This window comes from Mastacembelus armatus, chromosome 24 (assembly GCF_900324485.2).
Source record: "Mastacembelus armatus chromosome 24, fMasArm1.2, whole genome shotgun sequence".
NCBI classification, from domain to species: Eukaryota; Metazoa; Chordata; class Actinopteri; order Synbranchiformes; family Mastacembelidae; genus Mastacembelus; species Mastacembelus armatus.
In genome coordinates, this window is record NC_046656.1 from 931,933 (window position 1) to 953,199 (window position 21,267).

At 40.6% G+C, this 21,267-nt stretch overlaps 1 protein-coding gene across 1 annotated transcript; it reads left to right on the forward strand.

The window, feature by feature from the left end:
- Positions 1 to 3,478: 3,478 nt before the first annotated feature.
- LOC113137240 (uncharacterized) lies at positions 3,479 to 20,642 on the forward strand. The gene is given in 15 exon segments (XM_026318756.1): positions 3,479 to 3,557; positions 4,013 to 4,115; positions 5,493 to 5,621; positions 5,821 to 6,003; positions 7,788 to 8,041; positions 8,743 to 9,684; positions 11,431 to 11,527; positions 11,703 to 11,810; positions 12,502 to 13,851; positions 14,040 to 14,150; positions 14,229 to 14,348; positions 19,256 to 19,440; positions 19,942 to 20,075; positions 20,193 to 20,295; positions 20,297 to 20,642. Coding segments are annotated over 15 exon segments (4,005 nt in total). The 5' UTR covers positions 3,479 to 3,498; the 3' UTR covers positions 20,424 to 20,642.
- Positions 20,643 to 21,267: the final 625 nt, after the last annotated feature.

A 21,267-nucleotide genomic window follows, 5' to 3' on the forward strand; every position in this document is an offset into this window, starting at 1 on the left:
GCCTTCAGGGATCGCCACAGCGAATCATCTGCCTCCATTTAACCCTATCCTCTGTATCCTTCACACCCACACCAACTATCCTCATATCCTCCTTCACTACATCCAAAAAACCTCCTCTTTGGTCTTCCTCTATGCCTCCTTCCTGACCACTCTAACCTCAGCATCCTTTTCCCAATATATGGGAAAAGGATGTCCCTCCTCTGAAAATGACCAAACCATCTCAATCTGGCTTCCCTGGCTTTTTCTCCAAAACATCTACCATGACCTGTCCCTCTGATGTACTCATTCCTGATCCTATCTATCCTCGTCACTCCCAAAGAGAACCTCAACATCTTCAGCTCTGCTACCTCCAGCTCTGCCTCCTGTCTTTTTCTCAGTGCTACTGTCTCTAAACCAGACAACATTGCTGGTCTCACCACTGTCTTCTACACATTTCCTTTCATTCTTGCTGACACTCTTTTATCACACATCATGCCTGACACTTTCCTCCACCTGTTCCAACCTGCTTGCACATGTCTCTTCACCTCTTTTCCACACTCTCTGTTGCTCTGGACTGTTGACCCTAGGTACTTAAAATTGTCCACCTTCTTCACCTCTACTCCCTGTAACCTCACTGTTCTACTTGAGTCCCTCTCATTTACACACATGTACTATGTTTTACTGCGGCTAAGCTTCATTCCTCTCCTTTCCAGAGCAAACCTCTACCTCTCTAGATTTTCCTCCAACTGCTCTCTGCTCTCACTACAGATGACACTGTCATCTGCAAACATCATGGTCCATGGAGATTCCTGTCTAACCTCATCTGTCAGCCTGTCCATCACCACTGCAAACAAGAAGGGGCTCAAAGCCGATCCTTGGTGCAGTCCCACCTCCACCTTGAACTCCTCTGTCACCCCTACAGCATACCTCACCACTGTCTTACAGCTCTCATACATGTCCTGCACCACTCGAACATACTTCTCTGCCACTCCAGACTTCCTCATACAAAACCACAGCTCCTCTCTCGGCACCCTGTCATACGCTTTTTCCAAATCTACAAAGACACAATGCAGCTCCTTCTGGCCTTCTCTGTACTTCTCCATCAGCATTCTCAAAGCAAATATTGCATCTGTGGTACTCTTTCTTGTCATGAAACCATACTGCTGTTCACAAATGCTCACTTCTGACCTCATCTTAACCTCCACGACTCTTTCCAATAACTTCATTGTGTGACTCATCAGATTTATTCCTCTGTAGTTTCCACAACTCTCCACGTCTCCCTTGTTCTTAAAGATGGGCACCAGTACACTTCTCCTCCATTCCTCAGGCATCCTCTTTCTCTCCAAGATCTTGTTAAGTAGCCCAGTCAAAAACTCTACTGCCACCTCTCCTAAACACTTCCATACCTCCACAGGTATATCGTCAGAACCAACTGCCTTTCCACTCTTCATCCTCTTCAACGCCTTCCTCACTTCATCCTTACTGATCTTTGCTGTTTCCTGCTCCACAACAGTCACCTCTTCTACGTTGAATGAAATATCTATTTGTGTGGGACAATTACGATGCTGTTATGACTAGCAGTAGCTAAGTGCTTATTTGCAAATTTCAGTCCTCTTCCAAACACAAAGGTTAGTTGTCATCTCAATATTAGGGAGTCATTTTCTTCTGTGAAGAAGGATTTGTTTTCTCTAATTCCTCTCCTGGCCTGACAAAACCCACCTTAGATTGAACTGTAATTAATCTGGCTTTGTTAAGCTGAGCTCTTCTCCCTGTGAATCTTGCACACTTTGCTCTAAAATCCTCATTGTGTAAATCTGTACATTAACGTGATTTGAATAAATAAAAGTAAAAAATAAACTATTGCCAATATTAATTCAGTTCAATTCAATTTATTTGTATAGCATCAAATCACAATTCAGTCATCTCAAGGCAAAAAAAAAAAAAACCAACAAATCCCTTATGAGCAGCACTTAGTGACAGTGGGGAGGAAAACTCCCTTTAATGGAAGAAAAAACCTCCAGCTGAACCAGGCTCAGTTTGGGCCGCCATCTGCCTCGACCGGTTGAGGTGAGTGGATAGAGGAGAGAGAAAAGAATAGCAAGAATAAACAACAGACACTGCAGGTTGGTGGGGCCAGTAACTGCACATCAGCAATATACAGCTCCAGGACCAGGAATACCTGTAGAAGGTAAAGAGAGAGAGAGAGAGAGTGAGAGCACAAACTAGGGGAGAGAGAGAGCACAAAGTTAGTGACATTCAATTGTGGAATATACATGTGAGGGGGAAGGGAGGGGAGGATTAGGGTAGGGGAGCTCAGTGCACCGATGGCCTATAGCAACATAACTAAGGGATGGGTCAGGGTTACCTGAAGCCAGCCAACTATATACTTTGTCACATGAATAATATTACCAGTTACATCACCACCAACAACAAAATGCTCAGTTGTCCTAGATGGTGTTTTCCTTTACCCAAACTTTCTCCAAACCTACAATATATCATAACAAAGGAGTGATGACACTACCCTTGGGGATCATGTAGAGGAAGAACAAACTGTGCCTGTGTCAAACATCTAATAAGACCCCTTTTACCCTCATATGTTGTGACTTTCCTTTTAAAAAAAAATAAAAATTCCATCAGCCAGCAAATCAAACCAGTATGATTACTTTGTATCCTCTTCAATCTGTCCGCTAAAACATGAGGCTGGATACAGTTAAAAGCAGAGGGAAAATCGATTCCCAGTCAGACATCTCCAATTCCCACACTTGTGCCCAGCTTCCTACCTGCAGCTTCACCTACTGACTTACTGGTAGTAAGTAGATTGTTTAGTTTGCTTATGGTTTTGTGTGCATTTGATGCTAAATGATTGTGCACCAATGTTAAATGCTTAATAGACACAGAGTTCAGAGTTTTTCTTTTCTTTGCTAGTTGTTTAATCATGTTTTCATCAATACAGTCATCTGTTAATTGTGCACCGTGCCACATGCTGCCTCCCCCCCATGTTCACTCAATCTCTATATTTTAGAATGTGGTTATTTTGGTGAAAACACATTAAAATTCAGTATAGTAAAAGTAAGTATAGTATAGTAAAAGTAATATTGTAATTAATTATTTTCAAATGACATTAACTAGTAAAATATAATGTATTACATTTTCAAAGTAACTTGCCCAACAAGTTAATGTTACTCCATCTTGGAGGAACTGGACTGCCTGAGCAAACTGCAGGTACTGTCTCATGCCACCAGTAGTGACAAGGACACTAGCAAAACACAAAACCTCAGAAGTCAGTCAGGATGGATGATGAGAGTGCATTTTTTTTGGTCCCAGCCACATGCAAAACAAAACAAACCATGTCCTTTTTGGGGGTTGTCTCTCATTTGTATCTCCAAACCTGCCGTATATCATTAATATGTACTATGTATTGCCTTTTGCAGAGATCTGGGGCTGGATAAGTTGTTGAGACACTGTGAGTGTGTGGTAGAGAAACTGCGTCACCCTGAGATGGAGCCATGTTATCAAGCAATGGCTGGCACTGCCCTCTTCACCCACACTGCCTTTGAAATGTTCCAGAACCACAGCAGGTACTGCATGCAGCCAGCTCAGTCACAGAAAATGTTACCAATGGCACTATTCTTCTGTAGTAACACTTCCCATGCATACCATGCAACTATGTTGCAGTAGTCCTGTGTTGCCCGAGAATGGAAGCACAGTGCCAACATGAGTTTCACTAATAACGATTATATAGGCTGAGGAATATTTAGGTTTATGTGTGGAAACATACTTGACATTTTATGGTAAACACTTGATTTGACTTTTACAAAATTTTACTCTGAAGACACTACACTTTGCTCTGAAATTGTCATTCTGTAAAGTTGAAAAGTGTGAGTATTTTAAGACAGTGATATATCAGTTAATCAAGAAAAGAACTTTGCATTTATTGTATGCATTTGGTAAAAACCTTTTGTAAGAACAGCACACAGATACTGACAAGATCAGCTATTAGGGAAAGGTTAACATTTTGATTTGCCTTTCACAGTATAGCTGCAGCTTTGGAAAAAGTGGAGTTGCTGTGGCAACAGGCCTTTTATAGAGCTCGTCGGCACCTTCAGGTTTGCCATCTGCAAGAGGATGCACTACAGGTGAACCACTGAGCCTGTTTGGTTTACTTATACAAGATCATTAATCACACTGAAATTTGCCTGTATAGTGTGGTTAATTTGTCTGTGGCAGATGTGTAAGATATCAAACTATTGTGCAGACAAAACAAGAACCAAGCCCACTTGAAAGAAGGATCACTGGCCATTTTGGCTTCCAAGTCGATTCTGTTTTTGCATCAGCCTAAGACATAAAAAGCAATTTTTCGTCAAACATTGCGCTCAGATACTTAAACTGACTGTTCCACCAACTCCACATCCTGAGCGTCTATAAAAACAGGAAATATAATTAGGTTGCTTACTAAAATCAGTATACAGTACATCTTTCGCACATTGTTTAAAAGAGAAGATTTACACCTATCAGTAAAGTCACAGACTACAGGACTGTGCTCAGAGCCGTCACTAACAAGAACTGTATCATCTCCGAAATAAATGATGTAGTGACCGTCTTGATTACTTTGACATTCATTAGTATATAAATCAAATAACAAAGGGGCAAGGACACTACCCTTGGGGGATCCGGTAGAGGAAGAACAAACATCTAATAAATACCCCCTTTTACCCTCATATGTTGTGACCTTCCTTTTTAAAAAAAAAAAAAAAAAAAGAAATCGAAACCAAATCAAACCAGTATGATTACTGTGGATCCTCTTCAGCCTGTCTCCTAAAACATGAGGCTGGATGGATACAATTAAAAGCAGAGGGAAAATCAATTTCCAGTCAGACAACTCCAATTCCCACACTGTTAGTTTCATCATGCTCTCATCAGCATGGTCTTTTAATGACGCACAGTCCCACATTCCGCCTCTTGTGCTGTCTCACATTCACTCATCAGCATTTTAAAATGCCTATTCATACTTCTGTGGTTAAAAATAGTTTAACACATTACAATTCAGAGAGTAATATTGTAATTACTTTCATTTTAATGACATTAACTTGTTGGGCAAGTAACCTTGAAAATGTAATACATTTTATTAGTTAATGTTACTCCATCTTGGAGGTATTGCCTCATGCTACCGGTAGTGACAAGGACACTACCAAAACACAAAACATGAGAAGACTCAGTCAGGATGGATTAAGGAGAGTGCATTTACCTGTTGCTACCACATGCGAAACCATGCTCTTTTTTTTGTGTTGTTTTTTTTTTTTTTTTTGTTTGTTTGTTTCTTTGTTTTTTTTTGGAGGTTGTCTCGCTTTTGTATCTCCATTGCACCTGTTGTCACTTTAATTTGCACCAAAGCACTTGTGCTTCCCAAATGGACAGATTGATCCCTGAAGTTTGACTGTTTTGGTCTTACGTTGTGCATGTATGGGTAATGTTCCCTTAGCTTTTTTGAACAGTTTATTTACTTGTGCTTACAGATCACAAAACAGATTGAAACCCTTCTACAAGAGAAGCTCCAACCCTACAAAATAGAGATTGCCAAGGATACTGCAAAAGGAGTGATGTTGGTTTCCCAGTTTGAAGCATTCATTCACACTCCTGCTATGGTACTTGAATAGTTGATGTGTTTTGTTCCTTCGTGTAAAGTATACCTGTTTCCTATGAGTTTTTGATACTGTAAATGTGGGCAGCGGTTATCATATTGTCATATTTGCTAGAATTTAATTTATGCTGATACGTTGTTGTCCACTTTACTTGTATTTATAAATAATCCCAAAATTGCGCTTCTCACCTCCCAATTCTTAGGCACTTGTTCGCTGTGCTGAAGATGTGATCCACACGTTAATGGAAATCCTACAGTTTGACAGGAGAAGTGTAGAGCGCTGGGTTTTGGATCTGGAGAGGCTGAAGGATAAACTCCATTCTGCTGTGCACGTCATTCTTCAAACCCTTAGAGCAGTTTGCAGTTACCATCACTACTACAATAAGGTAAGCTATCTGCTATCGCTTAAAGATCGCTTCATCAACTGTGGTAATGTCAATTAGCTGAAAAGGTCAACAGTTTTACCAATCTATTTTGTGACATTTCTCAAATAAAAAATATATTCTGTGCCATCTTGTCAGTTTTTTTTTTTTCTTTTTTAAATCTGAAGCTGAATAGCTATGGTGGTTTCTTAGCTGGAAAAAGGTGGCTTGCCATCTCCAGGTCAGGGGAGATATCCTGCCTCAGGTGGAGGAGTTTAACCCTCTGGGGTCTAAAGGTGTTTTGGGGCCCTAGACAAGTTTTGACATGCCCTGACATTTGTGCTTTTTTCAGTTGCTTTTAAACATATTAATGGCTAAAGTCTGATAACACTGTAATCAGCACAAGCTAGGCAACAATAATATGTGAGCAGCAAGTTTATACATGATTGTGTTTTTGAGAAAACAGCATTTATGTATGGTTAGCAAAAAACTAAAATTTTTAAGTCACTGAAATAAGTCCATAAAGCACATCCAGAACTGCATCCTGTAGCTTAAAGTGTTTGCTTCAAAATGATGTGAAAGTCATCTTGTTCACCCATTCACAGAAAACAATACATTTTTCTAAGGCCCTTTTTTTTTGTAGAAAAGACATATGCAGGAAGGTGTACCTGATCATGAATAATCATGTGATTCACCTGAGAAGACAAAGACGTGCATAATGAACCTTTCAATCAGGAACGTGGCTGAGAGGGAGTTACTTGCCAGGAATTATATCCTCTGCTGGGTCCAGTTGCTCTTCAAAATGCAAGCATTCGTCATCCGAGTGGCGTTTTTCCTCTGAGGACAAACTCTTCGTTGCTGTCGGGAACCATCCAAAATGCTAAATTCTATAATGAAGCTTGATATTTTATGGCATTTCTTGGGGGTGTGCACATAATTACCTGGCTCACCTCAGATAATTTCCATATGAACATTGCTCTCAGTGCGAGGTGGGATCACATTAGTTATAATTAGGTGAGACAGGAGAAAACCGTACCACTCCTTACTTTCATATGGATTAAATAAAAAGGGATTTGTTTTCGACTTGAATTGTTTAATTTGAAAGTAGGCATTTCAAGCTTTAGCCATATATTTCTCATGTCATTGAGGCAAGTATTCACATCCGTTGTGGTGAAGAAGGAGCTGAGCCGAAAGGGAAAGCTCTTGATTTACTGGTCAGTCTATGTTCCTACTCTCTCCTATGAGGTCATGACCGAAAGGACATGATCTCGGATACAAGCTGCTGAAATGCGCTTCCTTCGCAGGGTAGCTGGGCGCTCCCTTAGGGATAGGGTGAGGAGCTTGGAGTTGAGCCGCTGCTCCTCCACATCAAGAGGAGCCAGCTGAGGTGGCTCAGGCATCTGTTCCAGATGCCTCCTGGGCACCTCCCTGGCAGGTGTTCAGGGCATGTCCCACCCCTGAAGAGGTCCCAGGAAAGACCCAGGAGATGCTGGAGGGATTGTTTTTCGGCTGGCCTGGGAATCCCTCAATGTCCCCCCAGAAGAGCTGGAGGAAGTGTCCAGGGAAAAGGAAGTCTGGGCATCCCTGCTTAGGGTGCTGTGACCCGGCCCCGGATAAGCGGAAGAAAATGGATGGATGGTGACAGTTAGGGTGATAATTGTAATTTTATCCAGTTCAGAATTTTTGTTTCAAGTGTAAGCTGCTATATGCTATATACCAAAAGGTAAATTGTTTTTTAAACTGTAAAGTTGCAGTGTCAGTACCATGTATGCTGTTCATTCTGAACTTGTTCACTGTTGTTCTTACAGGCAAGCAGCTGGTACAGTCTGGTCATCTGTGAGAACTTCCTCCAGGAGCTGCTTTCGGATGTTAATGCAGAATGTGTTCCCACACATAAGCAAAGGAGGAACTGGGAGTCAATCCCTGCATGGAGGCACAAACTATCCACTTTCCTGAAGAATAATCCACCTCCTGATGTGGAGGAGCTGCTGTATATGGCTCATCTATCTAATGTCATCCCAGATGATGAGCTCCAGCAGGCAGGCAAGCAGATCTCTGAGCGGTGAGAAAATTAAGTTTGATGAGATTATAAAGAGAAGCCTGTGGGTCTCGTTTGTTTTGCTACAGTAATCTTATAGATAAATAAGAGATCAGAGGTTTAATGGTGTTTTAAAGTTAGGACATATTGTAAGAATAGCATGTAAAGCTAGTCCTGGCTATTTGTTCTGACAAGACAATTAAAGGTTGAAAAGTTCACTACCATCTGACTTTGGAAACACTGTCCATTGAATTGAATGGGGAAACTTTCCGGACTTGGACTTGTAGTGTAGATACATGTCTTCCAGGGAGGACACACTCCCATTTGCCATTTGCTAAATCAGGGGGGTCACATGAGTCTACTATTAATTCTTAACAATCGTCACCTGAGCTCACTTCTATTGTTCACCTAACGAGCCTATTCAGCCCAGGTGTGAAGTGAAACCTACTCAGGAGTGTGGGTCTAAGGACTCTCACCTGATTTACATAGCTCACCTAATGAGCCTGTGGGACTAGGGGTGGAGTGAAACCAACCTGAAAGATAAATTGAAGTTTCTCTACCAGCTTTCTCTAACTGATGAAGCCGATGAGTAGTGAAACGTTTCGACCTAAAAACTAGAAGTCCAGTTGTCATGACTCAACCTCTAGATAACTTCACCTGGTATGACATTTCTTCACAGACATTATTTTTAATGCTACTTTAGTGTTTTTTTTTAATTTCAACAGATGCATGATGCTGAGGAAACTTCTTTCTTCTGGACCTGTGGTGGTCGGTCAACTCCTGCTGGCCTTACAGTGGCAGTATGCATTTTTGAGGAGCAGCCATGTAAATCAGTCCTTTGCTGACAGTGCTAAAAGTGTAACCACCAAAGATGTTCAGGACATCTCTTCCATGTCCAACCTCACCAAATGTGAAAGTGCTAAGGAAATGCCCCAGGGTGCGTCAATGGGGATCATGTCTGCTGAGGGCAAACCACCCTGTGTCAGCTCATTCGACTCTGGCTTTGATGGAACAGGAAGCAGCCTAAAAGAGACCTGGGGAGGGAGGGAAGGAGTAAAGGTTCTGTCTGCTGGGACTAGGGATACTGGGAGACGTGCCATGAACAAGTCTCAAATTCACAGTGAAAAAATCTCCAGTGTCTCAAATTCAGAGGATCATAAAAAGGTATTTGATTTTGGCCCTGTGGGAAATTCATCCAGGGCTAGCTTCCAGATCATCCCCAAAACAACCATGGATTCCGTTAACTTTGAGATCAAAGTGAAATGCACAGCTGCACACTTGAATAATTGTCTTAGCTTGCCTTTAGATGATCTGAGGAACTTGTACAGTGTCACCACTACACAGAAGCCAACATCGCAGAAGAGAAACCTACAATTGCATGATCCCTTAGACCACCACACTATTACCAACCACTTGTACAGGTGTCGAGATTGCTCTACGCAGACAGAGGGGTCGAGCAGCGTACAGCCCAGAGGGCCACAGAGCAAGGGTTGGATACTAAATTCACAAATCAATTTGGAGGATCCTGAACTAAGTCCCATCAACAACATACTCTCCAGCACCATTAGAGATGGAAGAGATGAGTCCATCTACACCACAGAGGGGATTTCTACTCTTCTGTGGGATTCATATGACCTCCATGATCAGAAACATAATGCTGTGAATGGGTAATGCTTCTGTCTGACCTCAAATTTCATTAATCATAATATATGGAGAGCCCAGGTAACTTTGGCTGAACAAAAATGGTCCCTTGTGGTCACAAATTAATTGGCCTTTCTCTAAGTCTTGCTCCCCCTTAAAGTTTTGTAACCCCTGACAAGAATTGCAGTACATCACGTTTCAACCTGAAAGAGATCAGTAGTGGCTGGGGAGAGTGTAGCCAGACAGCAAACGATGGTGTTGTGTAGGATGACTCTGGTGGTGAGGAAGATGAAGAGGACAAGGGCAGAGCAAAGGACCAAGTGGTGGAAGTTGAAAAAGGAAGAGTGTTGTGTGGCTTTCAGGGAGGAGCTGAAACAGGCTCTGGGAGGTCAGGAGGTTCTTCCAGATGACTGGACAACTACAGCTGAAGTGATCAGGTAGACAGGTAGGACGGTACTTGGTGTGTCATCTGGAAAGAGGAAAGCAGATAGGGAGACTTGGTGGTGGAATGAGGAAGTTCAGGAGTGTTTTAAGAGGAAAGGGTTAGCTAAGAAGAAGTGGGACACAGAGGACAGAAGAGAACAGACAGGAGTACAGGGAGATGCAGTGTAAGGTGAAGGTAGAGGTGGAAAAGGCCAAACAAAGGGTGTATGAGGATTTGTATGATAGGTTGGACACTAAGGAGGGACAGGTGGATTTGTACAGGTTGACATGGCAGAGAGACAGAGATGGGAAGGATGTGCAGCAGGTTAGGGTGATTAAGGACAGGGATGTGTTGACAGGTGCCACAAGTGTGATGGAAAGATGGAATACTTTGAAGAGTTGATGAATGAGGAAAATGTTAGTGAGCACAGAGTAGAAGAGGTGACTGTTGTGGAGCAGGAAGTAGCAAAGATCAGTAAGGATGAAGTGAAGAAGGTGTTGAAGAGGATGAAGAGTGGAAAGGCAGTCAGTCCTGATGACATACCTGTGGAGGTATGGAAGTGTTTAGGAGAGGTGGCAGTAGAGTTTTTGACTGGGCTTCTTAACAAGATCTTGGACAGTGAGAGGATGCCTGAGGAATGGAGGAGAAGTGTACTGGTGCCCATCTTTAAGAACAAGGGAGATGTGCAGAGTTGTGGAAACTACAGAGGAATAAAGCTGATGAGTCACACAATGAAGTTACAGGAAAGAGTACTGGAGGCTAGGCTGAGGTCAGAAAGTGAGCATTTGTGAGCAGCAGTATGGTTTCATGCCAAGAAAGAGTATCACAGATGCAATATTTGCTTTGAGAAGGCTGATGGAGAAGTACAGAGAAGGCCAGAAGCAGCTGCATAGTGAAGGAGGACCTAAGGATAATTGCTGTGGGTATGGAGGATACAGAGGATAGGGTTAAATGCAGGCAGATGATTCGCTGTGGCGACCCCTGAAGGTAGCAGCCGAAAGGAAAAGAAGTTTAGCTTATATAACAAATGTTTCCAGGATTGATGAGTTCCCATTTTGAAAATGGAATTTAGTTGCTGAAGATGGTGATTCTGAAATGTATTGGAACTCTTTAGGTGTTCTTTTCACACACCAGATGTGTGTATGTTGTAAAAACTACGATTGTGGATCTTTTTTTTTAATCTAAAGGCTGAAGACTGGGCTGAACTGAATGTCATTGTCAAAAGTTGCACATTACAGGGAGTCCTTTGTTGAATTTGGATGTCAAGTATGCATTTTAGAACTTTGATAATAGGTGAACAGGGCTAAAAGAAATGACCAATAGCTTTTATTTTTTTCCTTTTGTACAGCGTGATTGATATCTCTCTAAACGACTGGGATGTGAATGAGCAGGAAAGTTTGACAGAAGTAGAGATGATCTTGGACAGAGCTGATGAAATACTGGAGGTAAGAGATTAACCATTTAAGTAAGGGGGTTGTTGATTTCTGCCATGAAAAGGCTACAACTAATAATTTTCATGGCTACAAGTTAGGCTGTAATGTGGAAAATACCATCAGGTTTAAATCACAACAGGCTAATAAAGCCATTTCCAACTTGATGTGATGATGTCTTGCTATACAGGAGGAAGAAAATGTTCTGGCTCAAGAGGTTGTGCTTGAGACCCTGTTGAAGTCTGAGGTCATCCACAATCAGTGGCCGCAGTGGGACAGTGAGGGCCAGCTTTGTGTGGTAAATTAAGCAGTGATTTGATTTTGCAGATAGGGATGGGTTCTAATAAATGGTTTTTGGATAAATTGTTAAAATACCTGCATTTGTTAAGGTCCCTGGCCAAAAAAAATCCTTTTAACATCAGTCATGTACATTTTCTAGTAAAAAAAAAAAAAAGTTTACAAACTTGTGGTGACTTGGGTATACTGTCATAAACATCAAAGTTGAAAAGTGCAAGTGCAGCTTGTTTGCTTTGACAAAGTACCTGCAAAATGCAAGATTTGTGGGTAGGTACTTGCAAAAAATAAATAAAATAAGTGAGTTCAGCATTTAAAAATATGCCAGAGAAATATTTCAAGTAAGAACTAGTGTTTTGCTATCTTGAGAATGATGACTTGCTATTAGGTTATGTTGACCAATAATAGTACAGAGAGCTCGTTTTTGATGGTACTGAAATGTTGTTAGTAACTTATCAGCTGGTGGCCACCTAGACACGCAGCGTCTTAGTGACTTAAGTCTCCTCTGTCTACTATATTGTTGACTGTGGATATCAGTGTAGCCTGTCAAAATCAGTCTGGTTTATGGTCCTGTACAATTTGTACTTTGATAGGCTTTGACTACAGAGCAAATGTCTACCTTTTTTGCCAGTATATTTGATATAACCTGTGTAAACATGCAATGTTTTTCTGTCTGCTTATGCTCATTTTTAAAGATGTCATCCAGTAAATTGACTGAAGCTGAAGAACATGGCCTTGAGAACTACCTTGATCGTGCAAATTCTGACTTAAGTGATTCCAGATCAGCTGGATCTGTAAGTGACAATAAGACTTTTAAAGATGAGGGCCACTGTACTGAAGTTGCAGCACCACTTAACAACAAGCCAGACATGGTGACAGAGCTAAGGAAAGTCTGTGTTCTCAATGAACTGATTGTTGAGGAGAACTTGAAAATCTATGAGCTCCTACAGTGTGAAGAAAACGTCACCAGCAAACTCTCCTGGAACAAACCTTCAAATAACAATTGGCCATTTAGTGTGAGGGAGGCTTTCTGGCTGGAACTGGAGGAGAATCAGGAGTTAGAGAAATGTGATGAGGTCAAGAAGCACAAGCAAAGGGCTAGAAAGGTTGTAAAATGTTCTATAATGGGGATGGCTAAAATTGCTAAGGAGGACGAAGCACTCACCGATGAACTTTTATCAAATACCTTTAATGTATCACAAAGAACACATTCCAAACCTGTGGATGAGGAGGATAAATGTAATACTGAAAACATTCAAGGAGAATCAGGTCCTAATCTTGCTGAAGATGCCACACCACATGATGCCGTTTCTCAGTATCAAAATATTATGTACTTTAAAGCTAATCCAACCTTAAGTAATAGAGTTACTTCTGATTTTAAAAAAACCTCTGAGGAGGTGGGAATTCCACCCACAGGATGTTTCTATGGGAAGGAATTCAATAGGTCTTGTCAGAATGCTATGATATACAAAGCAGAAGTTTTTTTAACCCCTGAGATGAGGCTGGATGATGGATCAAACCTACTTTCTGTGCCTGAGCCAAGAAAAACTTCACCTGTGAACAATCTCAGAGAACACAGTATATCTTATAACACAGAGCAGTTTAATGCACATCTGTTTTTATCTACTCAACATCTTGAAGTTGAGCAACTTGATCTTCATGATAAGCCACCTAATGCACTGCAGTTTGTTCTCAATACAAATATAAAGGAGCACAACAATAACCACCCAGAGAAATATGGGTTGTCATCAGATCAGTTGTCTGAAATAACCACTAAAGATGACGAGGATACATCATTGGTACCCGTGTGTTTGCTGCAGAGAGATATACAACTAATAACGGACATCCAGACTGTATCTCCTATGTTTCACTGCCCACATCAGCAGTCGGCGCCCCAGCCGTTTCCTGACCACCCTCTGGAGTTTGATCCTGGTGGAAGACAAGAGCTGAATGACCTGCATGATGATATGCAGAAATTTGAGGCAATGAGAATATCATGTTCTGGGTCATCTGGGATTCAGGCCAAGACTAACGACATGAGAGAGGTACAATATGCATATTATCTCACTCTAAGGAAGAAAGCAAATACTTACATTTTGTAAAATGTTGAACTGTTCCCTAAGACCTGTCAGTATTTCTACTATTCACTATATTAATCCAACCCTATATTTGTGAACAGTTAGATTTGTTACTTTGATTCACATGGATTTATTTTTCAATTATTTAATTGCAGATAACAGATTTTAAGACTCCCATAGTATTGGACAGTGGCTCTGGTTTTATGAAAGCAGTTTATGCAAATCAAGATATTCCCAGCATTATAATTGGGGTGCCAAAATATGAGGTAGGTTGTGTTCTGAATTTATTTTTCAACACAGATTTTTAGGACAAAATGCAATGTTAATGTAATATTTTCTTTCAGGAAATCTTGAATGGTAATATTGTAAGGGAGACTTACATTGGACATGAAGCTCAGCAAATGCGAGGGCTGGCTTTGCACCACCCTGTAAAGACTGGGATCATTAGTAATTGGGATGAAAAGGTAAAGTGGAATTAAAATGCGAAATATATGAGATGTTATGTCCATGTTTCGGTACTGTCGCTATTGTATAAATCATTCATTCATTTGGGGGGAAGAAAATCTTGGAATACAAGTTCATAAGTGAGATTATTGGGTCATAATCATTGGGGTGCTGCCTGCAAACAATCAAATTATTCTGTATGAATTAGATAGAGATAGAAACTTTATTCATCCCCCATAGGGGAAATTCAGATTGTCCTGCAGCTCTTACATTTATTTTACACTGAAGTTTCATCATACACAATAAACAGATAAAGGCACCAGTCAATAACACAAAGCATAAATATCATATCAACAGTTAATGTTAGCCCTCTGGGGTTTAAGGGTATTTTGGGGCCCTGAACAAGTTTTGACATGTGAAAAACTATTTAGGCTACAAGATGCATTTCTCAGAAGTCTTGTGAACAATGTTCTTCGTGTTTTATGGCCTTATTTCAGTGACTTAAAATTGTAGTTTTTCACTAACCATGCATAAACGCTGTTTTCTCAAAAACACAATCATGTATAAACTTGCTGCTCACATATTATTGTAATCCAGTTTGGTCTGATTAGTGTTATCAGACTTTAGCCATTAATATGTTTAAAAGCAACTGAAAAAATCACAAATGTCAAGGGATGTCAAAACACCCACCCAGAGGGATAAAAAGGACCTGAGGCCTGTGACAGTTCCTGGACACAAAGTTACACATGTATTGTGCTTTTGCAGTCTTTCCAGCTCTTGATAATTGCACAAGCAGCTCTTGATAATGGCACAAGCAGACACTTGAAGTTTGTCCTTTTTCCATTTCCTCTCAGCCCGCCTACATTCACGTCTGAGCGCACGAATGGTTTCATTGGTCCATGGCTCTGACGCAAGCTTTATTTGTGGTTTAGGGTCACAGCCCATATGAATGTCACCCACAATTTAAAAAGCGGTCAGTTCTCAAAATAATCCCCATTTAAAAAGTCCTGAATAAAGTTTGAATTAAACTTGTGTGGGCGGTAAATAAGCACACACAATGCAGGCACATTGAGCTGTAATTGAAATAGTTGCAGCTCAGAACTGGAAAAAGTGCTTGATGGGGTTTATCTGCAGTGGAAGATGGAACTGAACACAGATGGTAGGCCTCCACCTTTACCAGAGGCTAGATGGGTTAAGAAACAAACAGCCAGGAGGAAGCAATTCAGAGAAAGCTATGCACTCACCAACTGCTGTCAGTTGATTGTCGGCACAGGCTCCACCAGGCACAATGGGTGGGGTAGACTAGATGCTATTATCGTAGCTGTGGTTTTAGATACAGTGGGTACGGAAAGTATTCAGACCCCTTTAAATTTTTCACTCTTTGTGTCATTGCAGCCATTTGCCAAAATCAAAAAAGTTCATTTTATTTCTCATTAATGTACACTCAGCACCCCAACTTGACAGAAAAAAACTGAAATGTAGAAAATTTTGTAAATTTATTAAAAAAGAAAAACTGAAATATCACATGGTCATAAGTATTCAGACCCTGTGCTCAGTATTGAGTAGAAGCACCCTTTTGAGCTAGTACAGCCATGAGTCTTCTTGGGAATGATGAAACAAGTTTTTCACACCTGGATTTGGGGATCCTCTGCCATTCTTCCTTGCAGATCCTCTCCAGTTCTGTCAGGTTGGATGGTGAATGTTGGTGGACAGCCATTTTCAGGTCTCTCCAGAGATGCTCAATTGGGTTTAGGTCAGGGCTCTGGCTGGGCCAGTCAAGATCGGTCACAGAGTTGTTCTGAAGCCACTCCTTTGTTATTTTAGCTGTGTGCTTAGGGTCATTGTCCTGCTGAAAGGTGAACCTTCGGCCCAGTCTGAGGTCCTGAGCACTCTGGAAGAGGTTTTCTTCCAGGATATCTCTGTACTTGGCCGTATTCATCTTTCCTTCAATTGCAACCAGTCGTCCTGTCCCTGCAGCTGAAAAACACCCCCATAACATGATGCTCCCACCACCATGTTTCACTGTTGGGATTGTATTGGGTAGGGGATGAGCAGTGCCTGGTTTTCTCCACACATACCGCTTAGAATGAACGCCAAAAAGTTCAATCTTGGTCTCATCAGACCAGAGAATCTTATTTCTCATAGTCTGGGAGTCCTTCATGTGGTCTTTAGCAAACTCTATGCGGGCTTTCATGTGTCTTGCACTGAGGAGAGGCTTCCGTCGGGCCACTCTGCCATAAAGCCCTGACTGGTGGAGGGCTGCAGTGATAGTTGACTTTGTGGAACTTTCTCCCATCTCCTTACTGCATCTCTGGAGCTCAGCCACAGTGATCTTTGGGTTCTTCTTTACCTCTCTCACCAAGGCTCTTCTCCCACGATTGCTCAGTTGGGCTGGACGGCCAGGTCTAGGAAGAGTTCTGGTTATCCCAAACTTTTTCCATTTGAGGATTATGGAGGCCACTGTGCTCTTAGGAACCTTGGGTGCTGCAGAAATTCTTTTGTAATCTTGGCCAGATCTGTGCCTTGCCACTATTCTGTCTCTGAGCTCCTTGGGCAGTTCCTTCGACCTCATGATTCTCATTTGCTCTGACATGCACTGTGAGCTGTAAGGTCTTATATAGACAGGTGTGTGCCTTTCCTAATCAAATCCAATCAGTTTAATTAAACACTGCTGGACTCCAGTGAAGGAGCAGAACTATCTCAAGGAGGATCAGAAGGAAAAAAGACAGCATGTGAGTTAAATATGAGTGTCACTGCAAAGGGTCTGAATACTTATGACCATGTGATATTTCAGTTTTTCTTTTTTAATAAATTTGCAAAAATTTCTACATTTCTGTTTTTTTTTCTGTCAAGATGGGGTGCTGAGTGTACATTAATGAGAAATAAAATTAACTTTTCATTTTGGCAAATGGCTGCAATGACACAAAGAGTGAAAAATTTAAAGGGGTCTGAATACTTTCCGTACCCACTGTATGTTCAGTTTTAACATCAGCTCTTCCTGAAGCAAAATTACTAGCAGTTAAATAAATGATAGTATTATCAGAATACATGGCCATAGATGCATTTTTCAGTATACTTGGACTGCATCTGAAATCACATACTATCTAGGAGGTACTACATTTGAGTAAGTATGTACTTCTCGACCGTTCTATATAGTGTACGTTCTATATAGTGTGAATCAGGGTAGTATAGATGGAATTTGGACGTACTACATCCGGCATGTTGATATTGTCAAGTGTTGTCGTCACAACCACGCAAATATTTAAAGAGCCCACTAGAGCACAGCAATATTTAAATTCCATTAAATTTTCTCATCTCAAACTGTTTAACAACCAAGGTCCCTGTTAAAAAGGCTGTCTTAACAAGCTGGTTTACATCATTGATGTTAACTTGATCTGCTCAAAAATAATGATTCACAAAATCATCTCATCAATTTACACTGTTTAAACTTTCAATAAGTCAGCCGTTCATTTAAATTATGTTAAACAAGTGCCATTTAACCACATTTTTTTCTCTGAGGTACACTTGTAAGGAGCCGCTTTCCTCTATTTTCTGGCATATGACGTCTCCTCTCCCATGGCCTCATAGGATAGCAAGGTGTCCATCGTATGCATACTACAGAATCTGAGTGGAAGTAGTATGAAGTAGTTTTCTTTATATCTCAGAGGCTCCACAGAAATAATTCTTAGTCTTTTGTGGCCTCTTCTAACTTTCCCCATTCTGTGGGCTTGTTTGAATTGAATTGAGTTGAACAGATGCAAATGCTTTTCAACTTACACACCTTTGTTTGTAGAATTCAGAATCATTCCTATAAAACATTTGAAAGAAAGTTCCTGACGTTTCCTCAAAGATTTTTTTTGCTGATTTGGTATTTCTTTCTTCTCGCATTTGTCTAAAATTGTACATTTTGCAAAAGAAAAACTAAAGTGTTTGGAGCGCACACTCAATCCACTGGCAAACAGGAAAAGAGACTACTAAGCACCTGTCTACAGGTTTAAGGTGAAAATCCACAAATTGAGAAACCGGTTCAGTGAGGGATCCATTGGAGGATATCATTGGTCTTCCTGGGAAATGTAGAGTTTCTATAAACAATTCGGAACATATATAGTATATAGTTGGATGCTCACACCACAAAAATCTGACTCATCCTTTCACGCTGCAATTAACATACCATTTAAAGTCATCTGTATATTTTCCAAAAGAGGACGGTTTGTGATGGTAAACAGGATTATTCAGTTGCTATAATGTCTCTTCAACAAATTTATCCATTACTACTACTATTACTTCTTTACCATTTGGCTCATGATAAGGGTTTCATTTTTTAGAAAGTGTGATGATTTAAAGACATGAAAGATCATGGCTGTTTGTGTTTAACAGAAATATTCTGTTTGATTTTGGTGACTTCGGAGAAGTTCAGTGTACATCCTTTCCAGGACTGAATGATGACTTTGACTTTAATTTGATTCAATTTATTTGTATAGCACCAAATCACAATACAATCAGGCACTTTCCAAAAAAATAAAAAGACAAACCAACAAATCCCTTATAAGCAAGCAGTTGGTGACAGTGAAGAGGAAAACTCAATTTTCTTTACGTGTATACAGTTAAGTTTTTGTACATTCAGTGCAGATTATTATTTGTTGAATTGGTCTACCTGTTATTGTTTGAGGTCCATCTTTGTATGGCCAGCCTGTCTTGACAGAGTTTGTAGGTGTATGTCATATGGTTCCGTGTGGTCAATCTATGAACCACAGGTTATACCAAGACGAAGGCAGTATGTTACTGTTGTGCATAACCCTTATTTTTTATGCATTATCCTTAATTCTCAGAGAGCACCACCTTTTTAAATAATGTTCAGAATAGTGCCCATGATTTTGCTTTTCTTACTGAAAAATATCTTAAAAAGTTACTTGCTCTACCTTTAAAGCTTCTGCAGGAACAAGGACTGAGCTTGCACACCACTGTAGAGGTGGAGATAGCGAGGGAGATGAAGAAGTGCTGCTGTGTAGCTCTCAACTATGAAGCTGAGCTGACTTGGAGGTCATCCAGCACAGAGATGCATTACACTATGCCAGATGGACAAATTGTCACCCTTGGCATAGAATGGTTCAGGTAACTGCATGCCATGCCGTGCAATTCACTGACTGGGATTATAAGGAAATCAGTACCAACACCGAAAATCTTGGGCAATCAGATTCAGACTGAAGTATACTGTTCATGGTCCCTGTTGGATGCATCATACAAAAAAGCACTAAATGTGTACTAAAGAGATAATTCCAGCACTTGTTTATATCCTTGCTTTAATATTTCAAAATCATATCTAGTGTTCTTACTGTATACTATTCTAGGTATGTGATCATGTACTTTTAACCAAAGTTACTCACTCATTTTGCTTTAAGTACTTCATTTATGGTTGCTAACAATTTTATAAATGCTTGTAATCAGCAGAAAGCACAGTTATCCAAGCTTTGTGATGTATGACATACATGTAGGCCACAAGTGATACACACATCATACTGTTTTGAGAGGCACACACAGATTAGATCCTTTTGTGAAAGGCTACTGTAATAAGAATGACTCTACCTATCCATCACCAAACCCCAATTCATCCAGGGCCCCTGAGATTGTGTTTAAACCAGAGTTGATTGAATGGAAGCATTATGGGATGCATGAGAAAATCTTCAACTCAGTACTCTGCTCGGACATTGACCTATGGCACTGCTTCCTGAGAGACATTGTACTGTCAGGTAATAGTTGGTTTTGCAGTTTGGAATGCTCAAAAATGTGCTCCCGCTGTACTACGAAATCAAAGCACAGAGCAGCAATCTGATCTTTACTGAATGAGTTTCTTTATCTTGCTGTAGGTGGGAACACTCTCCTGCCAGGGCTGCCTGAGCGGCTCCAGGCTGAAATCAAAAGGCTGGTACCTGCTGAGAATGGGGAGAGTGTTCATGTCACTAGCCCTATAGAGAGTGTTCTCAGTATGGTGTGGAGGAGCAGTGATGGCCAACCTACCCACTTTCAGCTCTGCATGGATTAGTCAAGAAGAATATGAAGAGTTTGGGCTGCAGATTGTCTTCAGGAAGTGCTTCTGAGATTAACCTCTATCATGCCGCAAGTCTGACTCCTGTGTAATGTACCATTTAAATTTACTTCACCAAATGTAATGTCAGCTCTAGTAAGGTGCCATGAATTGGTCTGAGCCATTGAATACCTTTTTAAATATTTGTTTTATAAGTGTGGCTCTTAACTTGTGAGCTCTTATTTTCCCCCAGCAAGTTTCTGTTGACCTGCTTCTTCCTTAATTTACTGAAATCCACCAATATGGCAAAAACTTTGTCATAAAATTCCTTTCAATTGTTATTGGCCTCAAGAACGTTTACTGTCTTAAGTACACTTTTGAAAATTTAAGCACAGGTATTTTAATGTTTGTAGGTTATGTTTGGTACATGTTTGCTCTTACTGCAGTCATGTAGACTGGAGAGAAGGAAAGCGAGAATTCGTTTGCCAAGTCCTATCTCAGGGTTTTTATGTAATGTAATAATGACATGCAAGTCCATGGTGAACTATATGAATTACAGTATTGGTCTGTTAACACCATTCACTTTATTTTATTCTAATGTTAAATGAGGGTTAATGTTGAATGCTGTGGGTGCAGTGTTTTGTCTGAATTTGTTTTCAACATTCTGAGTGCTGTGTCTTCTTACTGGTTTTCCTTTCTTTTCTAAAATATCTTTTCATTTGTGTGGATTTCTAACACTTGCAGAGTAGAGTTTATTTTTTATGGAAGGTGTTCCAAGTGTGCCAAAACTACTGCATATACCTCATCATGAAATCTGAAAAATCTTTTATCAGCCCTGTGTATTTATATTTGCTTTACTGTTTGCCATTATTTCCTTGCATGAAGTTATTTGTTGGATGAAATTTAGATTTTGTGTG